The sequence below is a fragment of the Rhincodon typus genome, unplaced genomic scaffold (genome assembly GCF_021869965.1).
Source record: "Rhincodon typus isolate 14 unplaced genomic scaffold, sRhiTyp1.1 hic_rhity00001285, whole genome shotgun sequence".
Classification (NCBI taxonomy): Eukaryota; Metazoa; Chordata; class Chondrichthyes; order Orectolobiformes; family Rhincodontidae; genus Rhincodon; species Rhincodon typus.
The window spans coordinates 3132-23479 of NW_025966923.1; the positions used below are offsets into that span (position 1 = coordinate 3132).

General features: G+C 41.2%; 1 protein-coding gene across 1 annotated transcript in view; it reads right to left on the minus strand.

Moving 5' to 3' along the window:
- The window catches only part of rbp4l (retinol binding protein 4, like), a gene marked incomplete at both ends in the record, with an annotated part of 22411 nt that extends 2319 nt beyond the window's left edge, over positions 1-20092 (minus strand). Inside the window, 4 exons of the mRNA XM_048592471.1 lie at positions 4164-4276; positions 6962-7098; positions 13298-13383; positions 20009-20092. Coding sequence (XP_048448428.1) covers positions 4164-4276; positions 6962-7098; positions 13298-13383; positions 20009-20092 — 420 coding nt within the window. The remainder of the gene's footprint in view (positions 1-4163; positions 4277-6961; positions 7099-13297; positions 13384-20008) is intronic.
- Positions 20093-20348: the final 256 nt, after the last annotated feature.

Consider the following 20348-nt stretch of genomic DNA (forward strand, 5'->3'; position numbering starts at 1 on the left):
CAATGAGGAGTGGTTGGAGTGTGACAGTGTGTGAAGAATGAGGGCTGAAGGTCCTAAAAGCATTAGCAGACAACTGGGGCAAAGTCCCAGAGAACCAAGGTGGACCTTTTAAAGAGCTTGCCTTGGCATTCAGCCACGTCTATGGATGCCTCTGGTTTTCCTCCGAGGGGGTGGGCCTTTTTTTTTAAAATTAAAAAGTCTCCTTGCCAGTTTTCAGAAACAGTGACATTTCTCAGTATACAGTTGACTGCAAAGCTAAAAACGTGACTAAGACCATCACCAGATTGAAGATCCCACTATTCAGGAAAATTTCTCTTGAAATAGGTGTACGAAGCTAGGAAATTTCCTCACTTCGGCCATCTGCCTTGGAGCAGAAATCCAGGCCAAACCTTACTTCCAAAAGGTATTAATTTGTGAATTCATAAGTTTTTTTTTAAATTGATAAATCCTAAACCAGACATATGAAACCAAGATATTGATTAATTTGAATGTAAATCTATTTGTTTAAAAGCCATGATTTGTATCTGAAGCTCCTGTAGGAGAAAATAGCTCATTAAGTTAATTGACACACTAACACGTGTGGCACAAATGTTATTTACAGAAGTGCCAGGCAATCACCATTAAAATTTAAAAGTCTAACCATCTACACTTGACATTGCTGTATCGCCCACTATCAAAGTCCTGGGGGGAACAGTCCAAAGATGTGCAGGTATGATGGATTGGCCAGGAAAAATTGCCCATAATGTCCAGGGATGTGCAAGCTAGGTGGATTGGCCATGGGAAATGTAGGGTTACAAGGATAGGGTGGGAGGAATGCTCTTCGGAAAGGCAGTGTGGACCACATGGGCTGAATGACCTGCTTCTACACTGTAAGTGGATTCTATGATATAATTGACCAGAGACTTAACATGACTAGCCCATGTAAATACTATGGCTACAAGAACGGGTCAGAAACTAGGAATTCTGAGACTAATTCACTTCCTAACTCTCCAAAGCTTGTCCACCACCTACAGGATACAAATCTGGAGTAAAGGAGAATACTTTCTATTTGTTTGGACGACTACACCTCCAACAACACTTAAGAAGCTCAACACCATTCAGAATAAAGAACCATACTTAATCACACTTAATTAACCAACTTGAATATTCATTTCCTTCACCCTTGTGCTCAGTGGCAACAGTGTGTCTCATCTATAAAACATTTCATCAAGGATCCTTCAGCAGTAGCTTCAAAACCCAGGCACTGTGCCACAAGGAGAGCAGACACATAGGATCTCTTTCAAGCCACACACCATCCTGACTTAGAACAATATTATCATTCTTTTACTGTTGGGCTGTCCTTTTGTCACCTTCACCTCCATGCTAGATCTTACCAATGGCATTTGTCCAGCTTTGAATTCTCATTCCACCTGTACTCCTCCACCTGCTCTATTACCATTCTCAATCTTTTAATTAGGAATTGGCAGCTTGAACTTGTCTTTCTCAATTTCTCTTCTCACTTGTTAATTCTAACTTTTCTGACACGGCACTTCATTCTCTCAGGTACAACCTAAACATGGTCACCAAACACGCTGACAAGGCTGTTGTTGTTTGGTAAAGCGAGGTTCACATGGTTGACTGCCTGACAACTGCCTGATACTTCCTCCTACCTCCCTTGGACTATTAACTCCACCATTGTACTTCAAGCCATCATTTCCCAAACTGTTACTGACTTCATCTCCTCTGATGATTTTCCTTCCATGTCCTCCTACTTCCAATGCCCACCAACCATTTCTACTTCCACTCCAAAAACCACAAACAAGATAACTGCATAGAGACACAATTTCAGCCTGTTTTTGACCCAGTGACCTCATTTCTTCCTGTGAATGTATTTTTCCACCTCTTGTTCAGTCTTTCCCAACTACATTCGTGACTTTTCTAATGGTTTTGTAATGCTCACATTTAACAATTCTCATTGGATGTCTCCAATGTCCTCGAGATAAAGGAATCATAGAATGGTTATAACAGAGGAGGCCATTTCAGCCTGTTGCATCCATTCTAGGTCTTTGCAAAGCAAACTGGGTATTCCCATTCCCCCACCTTTTCCTCTTGGCCTTGAAAGATTATCTATTTAGGTAATTAGCCAACTCTGTTTTGAAAAGCCCAATTGAATCTGCACCAACTTTCAAGCAGAACATTCCATATCATAATCACTGGCTATGTAAAAAAAAAACGCATTTTCCTCACATGATCTTTGATTCCTTCACCATTCTATTTGATTCAGCATTTTCTGGTTTTGGTCTTTGTTAATGGTAATAATTTCTCCCTATCTACTTTGCCTAGGCCTCTGTTTTTTGAGGATCTGTATGAGTCCTAGTTATGCATATTTACATGGAATAAGGAATATTATTTGTTCCAGTCCTAGTCAGATCCTCTTTCTCACCTCTTTTTCCTGCATATCAACAATTATTTCAGGCCATTCCTTCCTCTCAACAAAAAAATGGAACATTTCACACACTTTTTATCCAATATTTTTCCTCATCTTTATAAGGTTCATCTCCATTTCTTCCTATCCTTGATTGTTTTGCCTCCATTTCTGAGAATAGGCTAACAATCAATATTGAATATATGCCCCCTGACTCCCACTGCTACTTCGACTATATTTATTCACAATCTGTGCTCAATAAAATTCTATTCCAGTTTCCTAGTTTCTCTGTCCTCATTACATCTGTCTGGATGACAGAATCTTCCATTCAAGCACTTCCGATATGTCTTCCTGTTGCCTTAAATGAGGATTTCCCATACCTTAGGTGACAGGCCCATAATTAGTATGGGAAGTACAGCAATGTCATATTTTTGATCACATATTTGGGATGGGCAAGTCTATAGTTAAAGGGAAACAATAGACTGTGTTCTTCAAAGAATTGTAGGGACTAACCTTGTAATACATTACTGGTTAACAGCCTAGACATCCATTAGAGGACTGAAACACCTGAGCCCCTATTGATTTACAGCTGTGCTGCCAAGCCAAAGTGTTTATTTACATGAGGTTAATAGCCTTGCATTAAAGGATCTAAATGATTGACACTTTAATGTTTTGATGTGAATGGAGCTTTTGGCCTGGTGTAAAATTACAAATGGCATGGAGGTTGTTTCAGGACCGTTTCTTAGCATGGAAAACATGAGGAGGACCTTTTCAATTTACCTTTTGAAAGGTTCTCTCCCATAGACTGTGCTTGACAATACTTCTGAGGAGCTATGAATCACGACCTTTTAAAGGCTTGGCCTGACAAAATGAAAATTGTGGAAGATTAGGCCATGCCTATCTTTGCAATTGTGCCAGCCAGGTCATGGCTACTGGGTGTGGGCTTTCAACCTGAACCAGCTCACACACATAAAAGACATCCTTGAAAACTGGAAAGTCTGGAATGGGGTCAGGTGGGGTCACAGTGTCTGAATATAGACCTATTGAATGAGTTTCCAACTCAACTGACTCATTGAAAATTAATTCTGTTCATATTAGGCAAAAAGAGGCAGCAGTGCAAAACCAGAAAAACCATTTTATATAGGCAAAGTGAACATTCAAGATTTGTATAGGCAAAGTGAACATTCAAGAGAGAGAACAAAACACTGAGAAACTAATCAAGCAGTAGCCAGAAATATTAGAGAAATAAATAACCTGTAGGTTCAAACCTGACTGAAACCTTTAAATATAAATGCCTCCAGTTGCCCAGAACAACATTGTGCTGACTGAGGTCAGCAATATGTTGAATGGAACAATGGAGGAATCCAAATGAGAAAATGGGCACTGTGAAGAAAATTAATACCAAAATTAATTTTCACTTCTAATGTGGCATGCATGCCACCATTGCCAGAAGCCTTACTCCTATGGCATTATCAGAGGCAACAACTTCTGGTCAGAACTGTATGCACATTCTTGGTCTGCCATATTGTGGTCTCTGTACACCGTTATATGGTGTGACCTTGAGGCCTATATTTGCTGCATGGCCTTCACAATTTTCAATACTACAGTTACTGGTGAATGTGGGCAGATAAAAATTATCTAGTAATGTAAAAATGCTTTCATTAAAGAAAAACATGAGAAACTAAGGCATTATAATTTATTTGATTATTAAGCCTGAGCTAGGTAATTGTAAAAAACACAAAAACTACAAATCCCTCACCTCCACTGGACAGGTAGCTTGCAAGTCCCTGGTAAGCCATCTCCATTTTTCCTGGGATGTGAGGGTCAGGTACACTATACTGAGCCGCCATATCTGCACAGATCACCCAGAACCTACCAGCCAAGGTTCAACCATTTATTTGATGCAGAAAATAAATTATAATGCTCAGATCTGAATATTAACAAAAAGGTATTTTTCTATTAATCGAAATGAAACAGAAGGTTTATGAGATCATATTAGATAAAAACAGAAAATGCTAGAAAAGGTCAACAAATCTGACAGCATCTATGAAGAGAGAGATATATATAACACATGGAATTTTTCTAGGGTGGCAGAGGAAGCTTTAGAGGCAGGAATAGCTGGGAAAATGGGAAAAAGGTACTAGTCTGGTATCCCAACATCTCCCTACAATCCTCTGTTTTCCCAGGAACCGGTTGTGTGCATCAATGCAACTCACATGGTGGGGGCAGGAAGGCAATTGAAGTAATTAGAGAGCTAATTAAGAGCCACTTTCCCAAGGTAATGCTTGTCTCTAGCAACAACATAAGTAACATTCAGCAGCTGGAACTCAGCAAGTTAAAGGATGTAAATACACCACAAGAGATCATTGTCGCCTAAAAGTGACAATTGCTGAGATCTGTAAAAAGGAAAATGGCAAGGATGAGGGCATCCAAAGAGTCTTGCCACTGTGGAAGAAGGTCATTGAGACTGCCATTACTACTTATGTTTGGGCAAAGAAATTGCTGAAACATCATTTGATACCCCAAGTGAATTCCAGATCCTTGCAGCTTTGAACCTGCAAGGATAAAGAATTGGCTGAACCATTGAGTAGGAGCAGCTTCACTGAGGAGGAGAAGAAGAAGAAGAAGACACTCAGCAAGTTGAATATGCAGCACTAAAAGCAGCAGAGGGCTTAACTGACAACCTGGAGATAGCAGATCTGCAAATTCAGCCATTTGGGCTGTTTGGAATTGCAATGTTTCCAGAGGTAGTGATTCTCCCAGATAAGTATCGCAGATCTCTGTCCTTTTGGAGGAAGACCAGCAGCAAGATGACTGTGTGGATATAATTGTTAATAAGTGAAACAGATAGAATATTCATTGCAACTTTGTTTAAATCATTGCAGGGTCTGGTGCTAACATTTACAGGATTTTACAACCTGCTGCCTTTTTGTTGCGTTGCACAGGTGAATGTTGCCTTGCATGTCACAGGTATTGTACTACCTCAGTGTTGAACTGGATACAGCCAATCAGGTTTGACTCAGTTTTCCTCAGTTGCAGGGCATGATGGACTACATCCTTGTGGCCTTAGAGGATGTGCCAGAGCAGCCAGGGCAATCATTAATCAGAGGTTTGCTAAAAGATATGATCCCAATGCTTTGACCAGACTGGATGGCTGTCATCCAATATAGCCCCTAAAGTGCCTCATTTATCTTGGTGGTTCAGCACACATTACACTCCATAGAGGAGTGGAGCCTGTGGATCCCTATCTCTCTTTCGGTAACAGTCTGGTCAGCTGCCATCTTCTTAATCACCAAGGGTCTCCTCCATTGATATCAAGATTGCTGGTAATGGGATTCCATCCCACTTTGACATCTCAACTGGGAGTCAGGTGCTCTCTACTCTCTACAATGAGAAACAAGAGTATTAAAAATATGAAGGACGCAGTTTCCAGACCGTAAGACACCCTAACATTTGTTGTGCCTGATTGAGGAATGGGTTGCACAATACCATAGTTTCAGGGCTCAGTGTGAATTCTGTATATGTATACAATAGGTTGCAAAGGGCCTTGTGAATCATTCCTTTGTATTATTGCAATTAAGTGTACCTTTCTTCATTCTTGTGTACATATGTCTACCTTGTCAGCCCTCAAAAGATCATCTAAGTACTTATTGCATTGTGTCCAGGTCCTGATGATGATGGCATGGCTGTTGACCTTCTCAGCTACCTCTAGCCACGTCAGCTGGACTCCTTCATTTGAAATAGCACCTGTTTCCATGTTATCACTTCCTCCAGCTTAAGCCCGAGGAAGGAGGGTTTAAATATAGTGCTGCCCTTCCCTGTTTGATTTGCATTTCCTGCAGAAGTTATTTCTCCTAATGTACTCAGTATTAATGTTACAACTGCCAAACTTCAAATCTTCAAATTTTCCAGCCTGCAAATAAGCCTGCCAACTGATCAGATTCAACCTAATATTCCAGATCGTTGTCCTTTTCTCATATCTTATGATGAGGTCATTAACCTGGAAGTTTAATTGTCTGTGTCTCTCTCTTTCTCGGTTTGCACAGATGTTGCCAGACCTGTTGAGCCTTTCCAGAATTTCCTTTGACCCTTCAAATTTCTAGCATCAGTTCATTTTGCTTTTACTCCAGATAACATTAATGGATACAGTTTTATATATTCCCCTTATGATTTGCTAAATACCAACATTATCACATTTAAATTAAATGCAGTTTGCTTGGATTACTATACTTAAACTATTTTTGTTGTTTATTTGTCAAATCATATATGTTAATGTATATGCAAATTAGAAAAACATAACTATTCAGAATCTATGTACATACACTTAATGCATAGAGTATGTAATTTACTTCAATTTTGTGAATTCTATTTAATATTATTTAAAAAGAAGCTTTTTTTTTTCTATTAATATTTTCAAGTTCTAACTCCATCTAGTTGTGGTTAGTTGATGGAATCCTAAAAGGGTTATGCAAAAGAAAAGTTAAGTTAAAAACAAATTGTGAAACAGGCCATGATCTATCTGGAGTCGATACTCATTGACACTAAAACGGGACTCACCCAAAAAGTTTCACTCTTCCTTTTGATAAAGCTGTCATTCTTCCCTCATCATCCACAAAGTATTCAGCTGAGATGTTGTCCTGAAGGAAGAGCCCTTCGGGATCTTTCTTTGCCACAGCATACCACTTGCCAGTATACTGCAGTCAAGGAAATGCAAAAACTATGGTTATTTAGTGACACACAAGCACGTAAAAATAATTTAATAAATTCATAATTTGTATATATTTTCTCTCTACTGAATCTATTCTACTAGCCCTTAATTTACTTTACAAACATATGCTTGCAATTTCACTGGGGCCTTGCCAATGAGAAATAGGTGAAATTCCCAGAGAAATCTCTTTCATAGTTAAAACAGCTATTTACACCATTTCACCAAGTGTTTGTTGAAATTCTGATCTAGATTGTTTTGGAGGAAGGAAGGTTCATCGCTATTAAGAAACTTCATTTAAATAGCAGCGTGGCAAATGTATTTACGAAAGAATTTTGGTATTTTAGCAATCCATAATATTCACAATGTTGATTACAAATAAAAATAATGTTGACGAGATCATTTGTTTGGTCTAGCTTCTACTGCTGTGGAAATATATGAACTTTCTCATCAGTTTCAGAATCTGACTACCTCTTGGATGACAAAGGTTTCAGGATATGTCTGATCCAAGATCCATTTGAAGTTTTAAATGACATTTAGAAGGTTTTATTTTTATATGAATCATTGTTGCTGTATTGTGTTCCACAACTTATTTCACCCTGCTGATCTCATTTATTATTTTCAAAAATTTTATTGTGTTGTTAGACATTGATTAATCCCAATAATAATTGTGGGCTTGTAATTATGGTGTGGGACTAGTTTTTCTTAAATAAAGGGTGGGAGCTCTTTTAAACTGGCCAGCAGGTCCCGATACCAGATTTGCCAACACCCCTTTTAGGCTTTGCAGTTTTGGGGAGTACCTTTTAAGGTGCAGGCTTGTTTGGGTTGCGGGTTTGCACTCAGCATTCCCAGCCTGGCTGGATCCATTGTAGAGATAAACATTCTAATCCTCTGTAATTTTCACAACATTGAGCCAAGTTTTTAAAGGATCATGGTTGATGACATAGCAGCAGTTTTTCGTTCGTCACATTCTGCACAATGGAACCTTTTGAAAGGTCCTCCTTGAACTGCACTTGCAAGTTACGCAACCCTTATGGTGCCTCATGCTAAGATGCTTCCTTCATCCCACCTCCTACCCCTATTGCTTCTCAATATCCATATAATGAGAAAGTATGGCATTTGCAAGCTCATTCACCTGGGATACACTGTACAGAAGCAATAATCACAGAACCACAGAACTGTTAGGTATAGAATGAGGCTATTTGGCCTATCATGTCTGCGCTGGTTCTATTTCCTAGTACCAATCTCCTGCTTTTCCCCATATCCCTGACCACCATTTCTTTCCAAATAATCATCCACTGCTCTCTTGAATGGCTCAATTGAACCTGCTTCCACCACATTTTGAAGTAGTGCATTCCATACCCTAACCACTCACCTTGTGAAAAAAAATTTTCCTAAATTTACCTTTCCTTCTTTGTACATCACTTTAAATCTATGCCCTCTCGTTCATTTTTCTTCAATGAATGGGACTAACTCCTCCCTATCTATTTGATCCAGCCCATTAATCATTTTGAAAATCTGTGTGTGTGTGTGTGCGCGCGCGCGTGCACTTGAGAGAGAGTGTGTAATTGTGAGGCAGTGTATGTGTGTGAGGATGTGCATGTGTGTGTGCGTATGGAGTGTATAGTGTGGTGGGGTCACTTGTAGTGCAACATGAACCCAAGATCACAATTGAGGCCATCCTCATGGGTACAGAACTTAGCTATCAGCCTTTGCTCAGTGATTTTGCATTGTTGTGTAACTCAAAGTCCGCCTTGGAAGGTGCTTACCTGAAGATCGGAGGCTGAATGCCCTTGACTGCTGAAGTATTCCCCCCCTGGAAGGCAACACCCCCGTCTGGCGATTGTTGCACGGTGTCCATTCATCTGTTGTCGTAGTGTCTGCACGGTCTCACCAATATACCATGCTTCAGGGCATCCTTGCCTTGCGGAAGCCATATGATTATCTGCCGTGCACATGGTGGGTGGTGTTCCCATGTGTGATGGTGGTATCCATGTTGATGATCTGACATGTCTTGCAGAGGTTGCCATGGAAGGGTTCTGTGGTGTTGTGTCCTGAAGGCTGGGTAGTTTACTGTGAACAATGGTCTGTTTAAGGTTTGGCCATTGTTTGAAGGTGAGAAGTGGACACGTAGGGAAGATCGTGGCAAGCTGCTCGTTGTCATCGATAATGTGTTGAAGGCAGTGAAGAACATGGCATAGTTTCTCCGCTCCGTGGAAGTACTGGATGACAAAGGGTACCCTATTGGTTGTATCCTGTGTCTTCTTCTGAGGAGGTCATTACAGTTTTTCGCTGTGGCATGCCCTGAGGCATGGTATATTGATGAGTCTGTGCAGATGCTACAACAGCGGATGAATAGACACCACACAACAATTGCCAGACAGGGATGTTCCCTCCCAGTGAGGGATCACTTTAGTGGTCAAAGTCAGTCAGCCTCCGATCCTCGGGTAAGCATCCTCCAAGGCGGACTTCGAGATGCACAATGACGCAAAATTACTGAGCAGAGGCTGATAGCCAAGTTCTGTACCCATGACGACGGCCTCACCTGTGATCTTGGGTTCATGTCGCACTACAGATGATCCCACCACACTATATACTCTCACACATACACTTACACAAACACACACACTCACACATTGACACAGACCCTGTCACACGCACACACTCTCTCAAACACACACGTGTGCGCGTGCACACACCCTCACACATGCACTCCCTTACACATTTTCTCTCAAGCACACACGCGCACGCACAAGCATATAAATCTCTGGGGTGAATTTTTTCATCCAAAATGTTTATGTATTTGCAGATACATTCTATTTTGTTTAAAAAAAAACGCAGCCTGACTCCAGGTTGAAACACAGACAGATTCTAAACAAGGCCTCTCACCTAAAATGCATTGTCTGACCTGAGGTGTCACCTCGTGTATACACTGATAAAACCTTTAATTATCTCGGAACAATGACTTGAAAGAAATTCTGGGATTTGCATTTTAATCAACAGAAACCTATGTCTCCTTTCTGATTAAAGGTTCAACAGGACGCAGTCAATATTTTAGGTTGTTACCTTTCTGCTTATATATTCTGTGTTGGTATACCTCCTCTTCCACACTACACCTGAGGAAGGTGCAGAGCTTCGAAAGCTAGTAACAAAAACGAAGTTGCTGGAAAAGCCCAGCAGGTTTGAGGAAGGGTCACCAGACCCGAAACGTTAACTCTGTTTTTTCCTTCACAGATGCTGACAGACCTGCTGGGCTTTTCCAGCAACTTTGTTTTTGTTCCTGATTTACAGCATCTGCAGTTCTTTTGGTTTTTATTTCGAAAGCTAGTGTTTTCAAAAAAACCTGTTGGACTATAATCTGGTGTCATGTGATTTTTGACCTTTTATACCACGACTTATAACTTTCCTCACAAGGCTGTGTGTGGCATTGTATGTCTTCTGGAAATCCATGAATACCAAATCATCAGCCTTGCCCTCATTCATCCTTTGTTACCTCTTCAAAAAACTCAAGCAAGTTAATTAAACATGATTTTGCCTTTAGAAATTCATGCTGAGTCTTCCTAATCAACCTAACGTTTGTCATGTAACTAATAATTCTGTCCCAAATACATTAGCAGAGATCAGAAAGCAAGAGCTGTCAATCAAGCATGGGTTCAAGTGTACTTCAAGAGAGCGAAGCTTGGCTGAGGGCCCAGACAACCATTCCCCTTTTGCAACACGTAAGCCCCTGCTTAATTGATGGCTTTGGATCCCTGTCTTCTGCTATTAATCTCGTAATGTTTATTTACACAAGGCTAAGTAGTTTCATGTACTTCGCAATTTCAGCTATTGAAACCTTACACAAACACTTTTATTAATATGTAGTAAGAAGCAGTTTATTCCTGTAAACATAGTGCAAAGTTATTAATGGGTGACTGTTTTAATAAAAAGCCTATTTTTAAGGCTGGCACCATTCATTATAACGATCATTGCTTCTATCTAACTTTGGGTAAATGGGCATAGAAGTACCATATTTTGGCATCGTGGACATGAGGTGCAATGAAGCATTGAAGGAGAGGCATACCTTGGCATGGAGGGGCATGAGGGGCCGTGAAGGCTGTTTGGCAGGAAATACATTGGCGTTGGGCATGAGGAGAGATGGGTGTAGGAGGGGTAAATAAATGAGGTAAGATAGATGGGGCATAGGGTGTGCATGGCGTAATAAGGAAGTGTGAAGCGTGAGGATTGAAGGGCCTTTCTGTTTTTAATCTTAGGGGAGTAAATCTCACAGCACTAAGGCAGGCATCATAAACAACCCGTCTTGACACCCAGCAGCCTCAAGCAGGACAGTGTCCTCACTCACACTACCTCAAGGTTGAAAATCCGGCCCACTATATGCTCTTGCACTTCTACAAAAGTTCACACCGTCAAATGTTTTGTGAATGACTGTATGCTTAGCTCCACAATTTAGTTACTTTAAATCAAAGAAATTTTGAAATCAGCATATTACTCAATTGCATTGTTTCTATAGAATAAACATATTTAATACTAACAGCTTGAAATTAAGCAACTAGAAATAATGGCATCTGAGGAAATGTGACTATTAAGCCTTGGTATTATTCATAGTTTAGCAGCAAGGCTGGAGGAGCCAGGAAGTTGCTAGCAGCACAGTGACTCACAGGTAAATGATTGGTGATGATGGGTGGGCTCACCTGAACCTCAAGGATCATTCAGTAGCAGTGTAAGTTACAATGGCCCATAGGTCAGGGGTCTCAAATCTCAATTAGGGTCATGGAAGGAAAGAGAAAGGCTAGAGGAAAGGTCCAGGACTTAGCAGTATGTTGTTCAACAGCCAAGAATGGCAACAATTGGCATAGGTTGTAATTTCCTTTTTTTTTTGCAAGAACCTTGTAGTTGGTTTTGCCTTAAACAAGACCAGTGCAAACCAGTGTTATAAAAACCTTAAAGGTTGCTTCAGGTGTGGACTCCCAATTTGGGAGTCTATGTAGTGTAGTGTCTCAAGGTCAAGTCCCAGGCCCTTATTTAATAACCAGACAAAGAAATCGAGAATGATGTGTTTGAGCTTATGAATACAAAGCTATGCAGGCATGCAAACTGTGAGGGGAACTTAAAGTGGCTGCAAAAATTTAAACAGATTATGTGCATGTTCAACAAAGTGGCAGATATAGTGTGGAGTGAGAATTTATTAATTTTGTTCGTAAGAATAGAAAAGTGGAATGTTTTTAAATGTCATGAAACTTCTAAATTTTGATGCCAATAGAGACTTGGGTGTACTTATACCAGGCACAATAAAAAAACTTACCGTACAAGTACAGTACAGCGATCAATTGAGAAGGCAAATAGAATATTGGCCTTTTTATTCCCCCAAGTGGAATTTAAAAAATATTCTTTTATGGGATGTGGATATTACTGGCAAGACCAGCATTCCTTGCCCATGCTTAATTGCCTGTGAACTGAATAGACTGCTAAAACATTTCAGAGGCAGTTAAGAATCAACCACACTAGAGTACAAAAATAAGAAATTCTTACTACCATTGTATGGGCCTTGGCAAAGCTCAATCTAGAATACTGTGCAGTTTTGATTTGCATTTGTCAGGCAGCAATATAAGAGAAACTTTACTTGATTGATCCAGTTCCTGGTTATAAAGATTCTGCTATGAGGCTGAGCAAATTAGACCTATACACACTGGGATTTAGAAGAATGACAGGTGATCTAAATGAAACATACAGGATTCTGGAGGAATCTGACAGAGTAGACACTGACAGGTTGTTTCTCCTGAATCTAGAACACAGGCAACAGCCTCAGGGTAAGCAGTCAATCCTTTAGGACTAATATGGAAAAAATTCCTTCACTCATTGTATCACGAATTTTTTGAATTCTGTAGCTGCACCATTAAAGCTGAGATAGACTAACTTTTGGTCTCACAGAATCAAAGATTACAGGGAATGGGTTGGAAAGTAGAGTGGAGGTAGAAAGGGAGTAATGATTGCATTAAATGACAAAGCAGGCTTGACAGCCTATATGTTTTACTCCTGCTTCATATTTCTTATTGAAACTAGGCACTACATATTTCAATGCCTGTGCTATAAAATGTGAAATCTTGCTTGTTTTTGCATCAGAATTTATCAAACAATTTGTTTTACTAACCAAGGCCTTTAAAAAAACAATATTTAACAGAATAAGTTACCCTTTTGTAGTCAAATCCACTCTTCACAGTGAATTGATCCACCACACAGGAGGTAGCAAATGAATCTTCAATAATTGAAGCAAGAACTGTTAGGAAGATAAATCTGGAGTAATCCATCTTTCGGGAAAAAAAACAACAGATTTAATTGAAGCCCAGTCTCAGTAATGGTGGCCATGAAACTATCATTGATTGTTGTAAAGACCCATCTGTTTCACTAACATCCTTTAGAGATGGAAATGTGTCTGCTCTGGACTGAATGGGACTCCAGAGCCACAGTAATGTAATTGGCTTTCAAGTTCCATCTGAAATGCCCTTTAATAAGCCATAAAAATTAATTTGGATGCCTTTCAATGGTTCAAGAAGGTGGCTTGCCACTCCCACCTTCTCAAGGGCAATTGGGGTGGGCAAAAAATGCTGGCCTTGCCTGTGACACCCATATACTACAAAACAGTAAATAATTTCAATTTCCTACATAGCTTCACTTACTGCAATTTGTTCTCTGTTTATGCAAGAATTTTGTAACCCTTTTGACTTTTCCTCATATTCTAATGTCTATATTTGTTCTCTTTCCTTTTGCTTCATAGGTCTACAAGTTCCATTAGGAAAGTCATTGGGAGTCATCTAGTCAGCAGCTGGTACTCCTGTTATCCTCTGGTGTTCACTAAGCAATATCCACTCTGCATTGATAATAATTGAACAGGAAGTGAATAGAAACTTGGAACTGTTTTTCCGAAGGTGAGGAAGAGCAAATTTCTTCATTCACCCAGGACACTAACAATCACTGACAGAGGAACATCCTATACCTCAAAATGAGATCAAAACCAGATCAGAGACTTTGGTCAAAGCACCACAACGATTAATCCTGTGAAATCTGAGGTTCTGGGGGAACATAATTAAATGTAAAGATAATGGGAATAAACACTTGGGGAGAGATGTAGAGTAATAGAATTAACATCAGAAGCACACATAATGATAATGATGATGATGTAGTGATGTTGTCAGAGTCACATGATTAAGTAGTGAGTGCCAGAACGGAGCAGAAGCTCTAACCTGGTGTGAAGAGAATTCATTATAGATCAAGCTGTAAACAAGTTGTTCTTGCAGAAGGTGCTACGGAATCCAGCAGCATTACTAAATAGTTTTAGACCCCAAACATATAACAAAACAGCACCCAATACTGGAACAGAAAGAACTGAAATTTCGGAATAGGCTCCACCTGAATCAGGCTGGAGCAAGAACCCTAGAAGAAAGAACATAAACAGTGATCACAGGGACTTCATATGAGTGAATGGTGAAGCTTCATATGGAATTGGTTATATTAGAAATACTTCAAAAACAAATAAAATGGAAGCAAAGTTAGTAAAGACCAGAAAGTACGTTTGAAGTGCAACTGGTAAAAGAAAGCTAAAAGATATAAAATCATCAAAAAATAAAAAATAAGAAATGTAAGTGCAAAGCATTCAAGCAGGACAGGTTAGGGCATTTGACACAATAAATTCTTTATACAAATGCATGGAGTGTATTGAAAATAAAACCGATATCAGGCACAAATTCAACTGTAAAGTATGATATAATAGTTATTGCTGACCCATGACTGCAAGACAATTAAAACTGGGAACTAAATATGTCTGCTTATAAAGGAAAGAGAGAAAATGGCAAAGGGGAAGGGTGATTAAAGATAAAATCACTTCAATGACAAAACAGGACGTAAGAGAGGTAAGGGAAGACATTATGATTTAATTAAGAAATAGAAATGGATTTAAAAATATAATGTGTATTATTTGTAGACAGCAGTAACAACTATGTAGTGGTAGATTATACAGCGATTAGACATGTAGACATGCCAGAGTTGTTTAAATGGTGCTCCGGGGTGGGGTGGGTTGGGGGGGATGGGTGGGGTTAACTTTCATGTAGATTGGTATAAACAAATTAACATGTCAGAAGTAAAGGAGTTAATTTCATCTGCTAAATCGGGATCCTAATGTTGTGTGAAAAGTAGGTTTTGAGACTTCACTTGCCACCTATGTGTTTGCCTTGACTACTTTGGGCCAAGACTTGAGCCTCACCCTTTCCAGCATTCAAGTTTCTACCAGCTCCAACAACATGATTTTGGACTCAGCCATGACACTCGATTTGATGGCCTCAGCTTCTCATTCTCAGATTTCTCTCACACAAACTCAGATTGCTGTCATCATGACTGTGGATACTATTGTCTTCCAACAGTCCAGTAGCCTGTCTTTCAGGTATTATTAGGGATGTTTAGTTGTTCCACACAGGAGAAAGAACCTACTGTTCCCATTCTCAGGAAGGCAGCATTTGTCCTGTCACACTTAGGCTTGAGGGCCCAAGCAGCCTGCACTGTTCCTATTATTTATGGTCTTTAAAGAACTGTCAAAAGCACCAGATACTTTTATAGTAATGGCAACAGTAAAAATCAATCAGCAATTAACATGAAAGTAGTTGACGATCCCTTTAAGTAGTACTAATGGATCCTTACTTCTGCTCAACATGTGCTCAGCCTTATGTGACTAAGGGACAATGTTAACTGGAGCATCAAGCTCCAATATGGCAGTGCTGGCATTGAATTAATGTTACTCTCTGATTGACATTACGATTTGCCTCATCTGCTTACTATTGACAGATGTGAACTGTGCCCACAAAAAGACCCTAATAAATTGTCCTGTGCAATTTTCGCCAGAAGTGTGCACTACAATGAATGGCATTTGAGCCTCAAAAGCCACTTGGAGCACTCAAAAATGTGTTTTATGCATCTGTACCAATGCAAACTATATTTTGGAGATTCAGTGATATGATAAATACACAATACAGAACACAGAACAGTACAGCACAGTACAGGCCCTTCAGCCCACGATGTTGTGCTGACCTATTCTCCTCCTAAGATCAATCTACCCTGCATACTTCACATTTTACTATCTTCTATGTGCCTATCCAAGAGTCGCTTAAAAGTTTCTAAAGTCTCTGACTCCACTACCACTGCTGGCAGCGCATTCCACACGCCCACCACTCTCTGTGTAAAGAACCTACCTCTGACATCTCCCCTATACCTTCCTCCAATCACCTGAAAATTGTGCCCCCTCGTAATAGTCATTTCCGCCCTGGGAAAAAGTCTCTGACTATCCACTCTATCTATGCCTCTCATCATCTTGTACACCACTATCAAGTCATCTCTCATCCTTCTTCACTCCAATGAGAAAAGCCCTTGCTCCCTCAACCTTTCCTCATAAGACCTGCCCTCCAGTCCAGGCAGCATCCTGGTAAATCTCCTCTGCACCCTCTCTAAAGCTTCCACATCTTTCCTATAATGAGGTGACCAGAACTGAACACAATATTCTAAGTGTAGTCCAGCCAGAGTTTTATAGAGCTGTAGCAAGACCTCACGGCTCTTAAGCTCAATTCCCCTGCCAATGAAAGCCAACACACCATACACTGCCTTCACAACCCTATCAACTTGGGTAGCAACTTTGAGGGATCTATGGACGTGGACCCCAAGATCCCTCTGTTCCTCCACACTACCGAGATTCCTGCCATTAACCCTGTATTCTGCATTCAAATTCGATCTTCCAAAATGAATCACTTCATACTGTTCTGGGTTGAATTCCATCTGCCACTTCTTTGCCCAGCTCTGCATCCTGTCAACATCCTATTGCAACCGACAACAGCCTTCCACGCTGTCCACAACTCCACCAACCTTCGTGTCATCGGCTAACTTACTAACCCACCCTTCCACTTCCTCATCCAAATCATTTATAAAGATCACAAAGAGCAGAGGTCCCAGAACAGATCCCTGTGGAACACCACTGGTCACTGAGCTCCAGGCTGAATAATTTCCATCTACTACCACCCTCTGTCTTCTATTGGACAGCTAGTTTTGTATCCAGACAGCCAAATTTCCCTGAATCCCATGCCTCCTTACTTTCTGAATGAGCCTATCACGTGGAACATTATCAAATGCCTTGATAAAATCCATATACACCACATCCACTGCTCTACCTTCATCGATGTGGTTTGTCACATCCTCAAAGAATTCAATAAGGCTTGTGAGGCCCCTCCCAAAGCCATGTTGACTATTTCTAATCAAACTGTGCTTTTCCAAATAATCATAAATACTATCTCTCAGAATCCTCTCCAATAATTTGCCCACCACAGAAGTAAGACTGACCGGTCTGTAATTTCCAGGAATATCCCTATTCCCTTCCTTGAACAACATTTGCCACCTTCCAATCTTCTGGTACTACTCCAGTGGACAGTGAGGACGCAAAGATCATTGCCAAAGGGGCAGCACTCTCTTCCCTCGCTTCCCGTAGAAACCTTGGGCATATCCCATCTGGCCCAGGGCGCTTATCTATCCTCATGTTTTTCAAAATTTCTAGCACATCCTCCTTCCCAACATCAACCTGTTCGAGCTTATCTGCCTGTTTCATGCTGTCCTCACAAACGTCAAGGTCCCTCTCATTGGTGAATACTGAAGCAAAGTATTCATTAAGGACCTCCCCTACCTCCACTGACTCCACACACAAGTTCCCTCCACTATGCCTTGGAGTTTTCCTTGATCCTACCTGCCAATGTTTTCTCATACCCTCTTCTAGCTCTCCTAAGTCCATTCTTCAGTTCCTTCCTAGCTACCTTGTAGATCTTTACAGCCCTGTCTGATCTTTGGTTCCTTGACCTTAAGTAAGCTTTCTTTTTCCTCTTGACTAGGTGTTCCACATGTCTGGTCATCCAAGGTTCCTTCACCTTACCATCCCTTCCTTGCCTCAGTGAGACAAACCTATCCAGTACTTGTAGCAATTGCTCCCTAAACAACCTCCACATTTCTGTCATGCATTTCCCTGAGAACATCTGATCCCAATTGGTGCTCCGTAGTTCTGACCTAATAGCATTGTAATTCCCCCTCCCTCAATTAAATACTTTCCCATACCGTCTGCTCCTATTCCGCTCCATGACTATTGTAAAGGTCAGGGAGTTGTGATCACTATCACCAAAATGCTCTCCCACCAAGACATCTGACACCTGGCCTGGTTCGTTGCCAAGCACCAAATCCAGTATGGCCTCCAGTCTAGTCGGCCTATCTACATATTGAGTCAGAAATCCTTCCTGGACACACCTGACAAAATCTGCTCTATCCAAACTATTTGCAATAAGGAGGTTCCAGTCTATATTAGGGAAGTTGAAGTCACCCATGACAACAACCCTATTACTTCTGCACCTTTCCAAAATCTGTCTCCCAATCTGTTCCTCAGCGTCTCTGTTGCTATTGGGGGGTCTGTAGAAAACTCCCAATAAAGTGACTGCTCCTTTCCTGTTTCTGACTTCCACCTATACTGACTCAGTGGAGAAACTCTCTTCCACGACCTCCCATTCTACAGCTGTCATACCATCCCTGATTAGCAATGCTGCTCCCCCACCTCTTTTACCTCCCTCCCTATTTCTTTTGAAACATCTATACCCTGGAACATCCAACAACCATTCCTGCCCCTGTGTTATCCAAGTCTCCATAATGGCCACAACACCTTAGTTCCAAGTACTGATCCATGTTCTAAGTTCGTCACCCTTATTCCTGACACTTCTTACATTGAAGTAGACACACCTCAACCCGTCGCACTGACTGCCACTTTTCCCTATCAACTGCTTATCCTTCCTCACAGATTCTCTGCATGCTCTATCTGCCTGTACGCCAGCTACATCTATAGCTCTGGTTCCCATCCCCTTGCCAAACTAGTTTAAACCCTCCCGAAGGGCTCTAGCAAACCTCCCGCCCAGGATATTGGTGCTCCTCCAGTTCAGGTGCAACCCATCCTTCCTGTACAGGTCCCACCTTCCCCAGAAGGTATCCCAATGATCCACAAACCTGAAGCCCTCCCTCCTCCACAAGCTCTGTAGCCACGTATTCATCTGCACTTGCTCTCTGTTTCTGGCCTCACTAGCCCGTAGCACCGATAGTATTCCTGAGATTACCACTCTACTCATCCTGGCTTTCAGCTTCCGTCCTAACTCCCTATATTCACTTTTTAGGTCCTCATCTGGTTTCCTCGCTGTGTCATTGGTACTGATGTGTACCACGACTTCTGACTGCTCTCCCTCCCCCTTAAGAATCCTGAAGACTCGATCAGAGACATCCCTGACCCTGGCAGCCAGGAGGCAACACACCATCTGGGAGTCTCATTCTGTATCACAGAATCTCCTGTCTGTTCCCCTAACCATTGAATCTCCCATCACTATTGCTCTCTTATTCTCCCCTCTTCCCTTCTGAGCCACCCCTCCAGAGACCTGGCCAATTTGTACTCCTGGTAGGTCGTCCCCCCACAACAGTATCCAAAGCGGTATACTTACTATTGAGGGGAACGGCCAGAGGGGATCCCTGCACTGTCTACCTATTCCCTTTCCCCTACCTGACAGTCACCCAGCTACCTTTGTCCTGTAACTTGGGTGTGACCACCTCCCTATAACTCCTGTCTATCACCCCCTTAGCCTCCCGAATGATCCAGAGTTCATCCAGCTCCAGCTCCAGTTCCCTAACGCGGTCTGTGGGGAGCTGCACTTGGATGCATTTCTTGCAGGTGAAGTCAGATGGGGCACTAGTAGTGACCCTTACCTCCCACATCCTACAAGAGGTGCATGCAACTGCCCTAGCTTCCATTCCCTCTACTCTAGATTGCCAACAGAATAAACAAAAAAAAAACCTTACCTTACCTAAAGACAATGCCCGAATATAATAGCTCACTTCCCGGCTCGCGCTCTCACCACTCCCACCGATCGAATCAAGAAGTCTGCTGACTCACGAGGTAAGTTTTTATAAGGAAAAGCCTTACCTTCCGGGTTGCACCCTGGCTCGTGCTCCCACCGCTCGAATAACTCTGCATTATACAACAAGAAGAAAGGAGAGCTCCTTTCTGATAAAAATAGTTGCAGAAGTCAGTTATTCATTTCATTGTATTCCAAGTTTGCTTTGTTTATTCTGAATCTACAAATAATGATCAATATGAAAACTTACTTCCTTTTGTGAATTACAATAATTTCCACCTACCAGGAA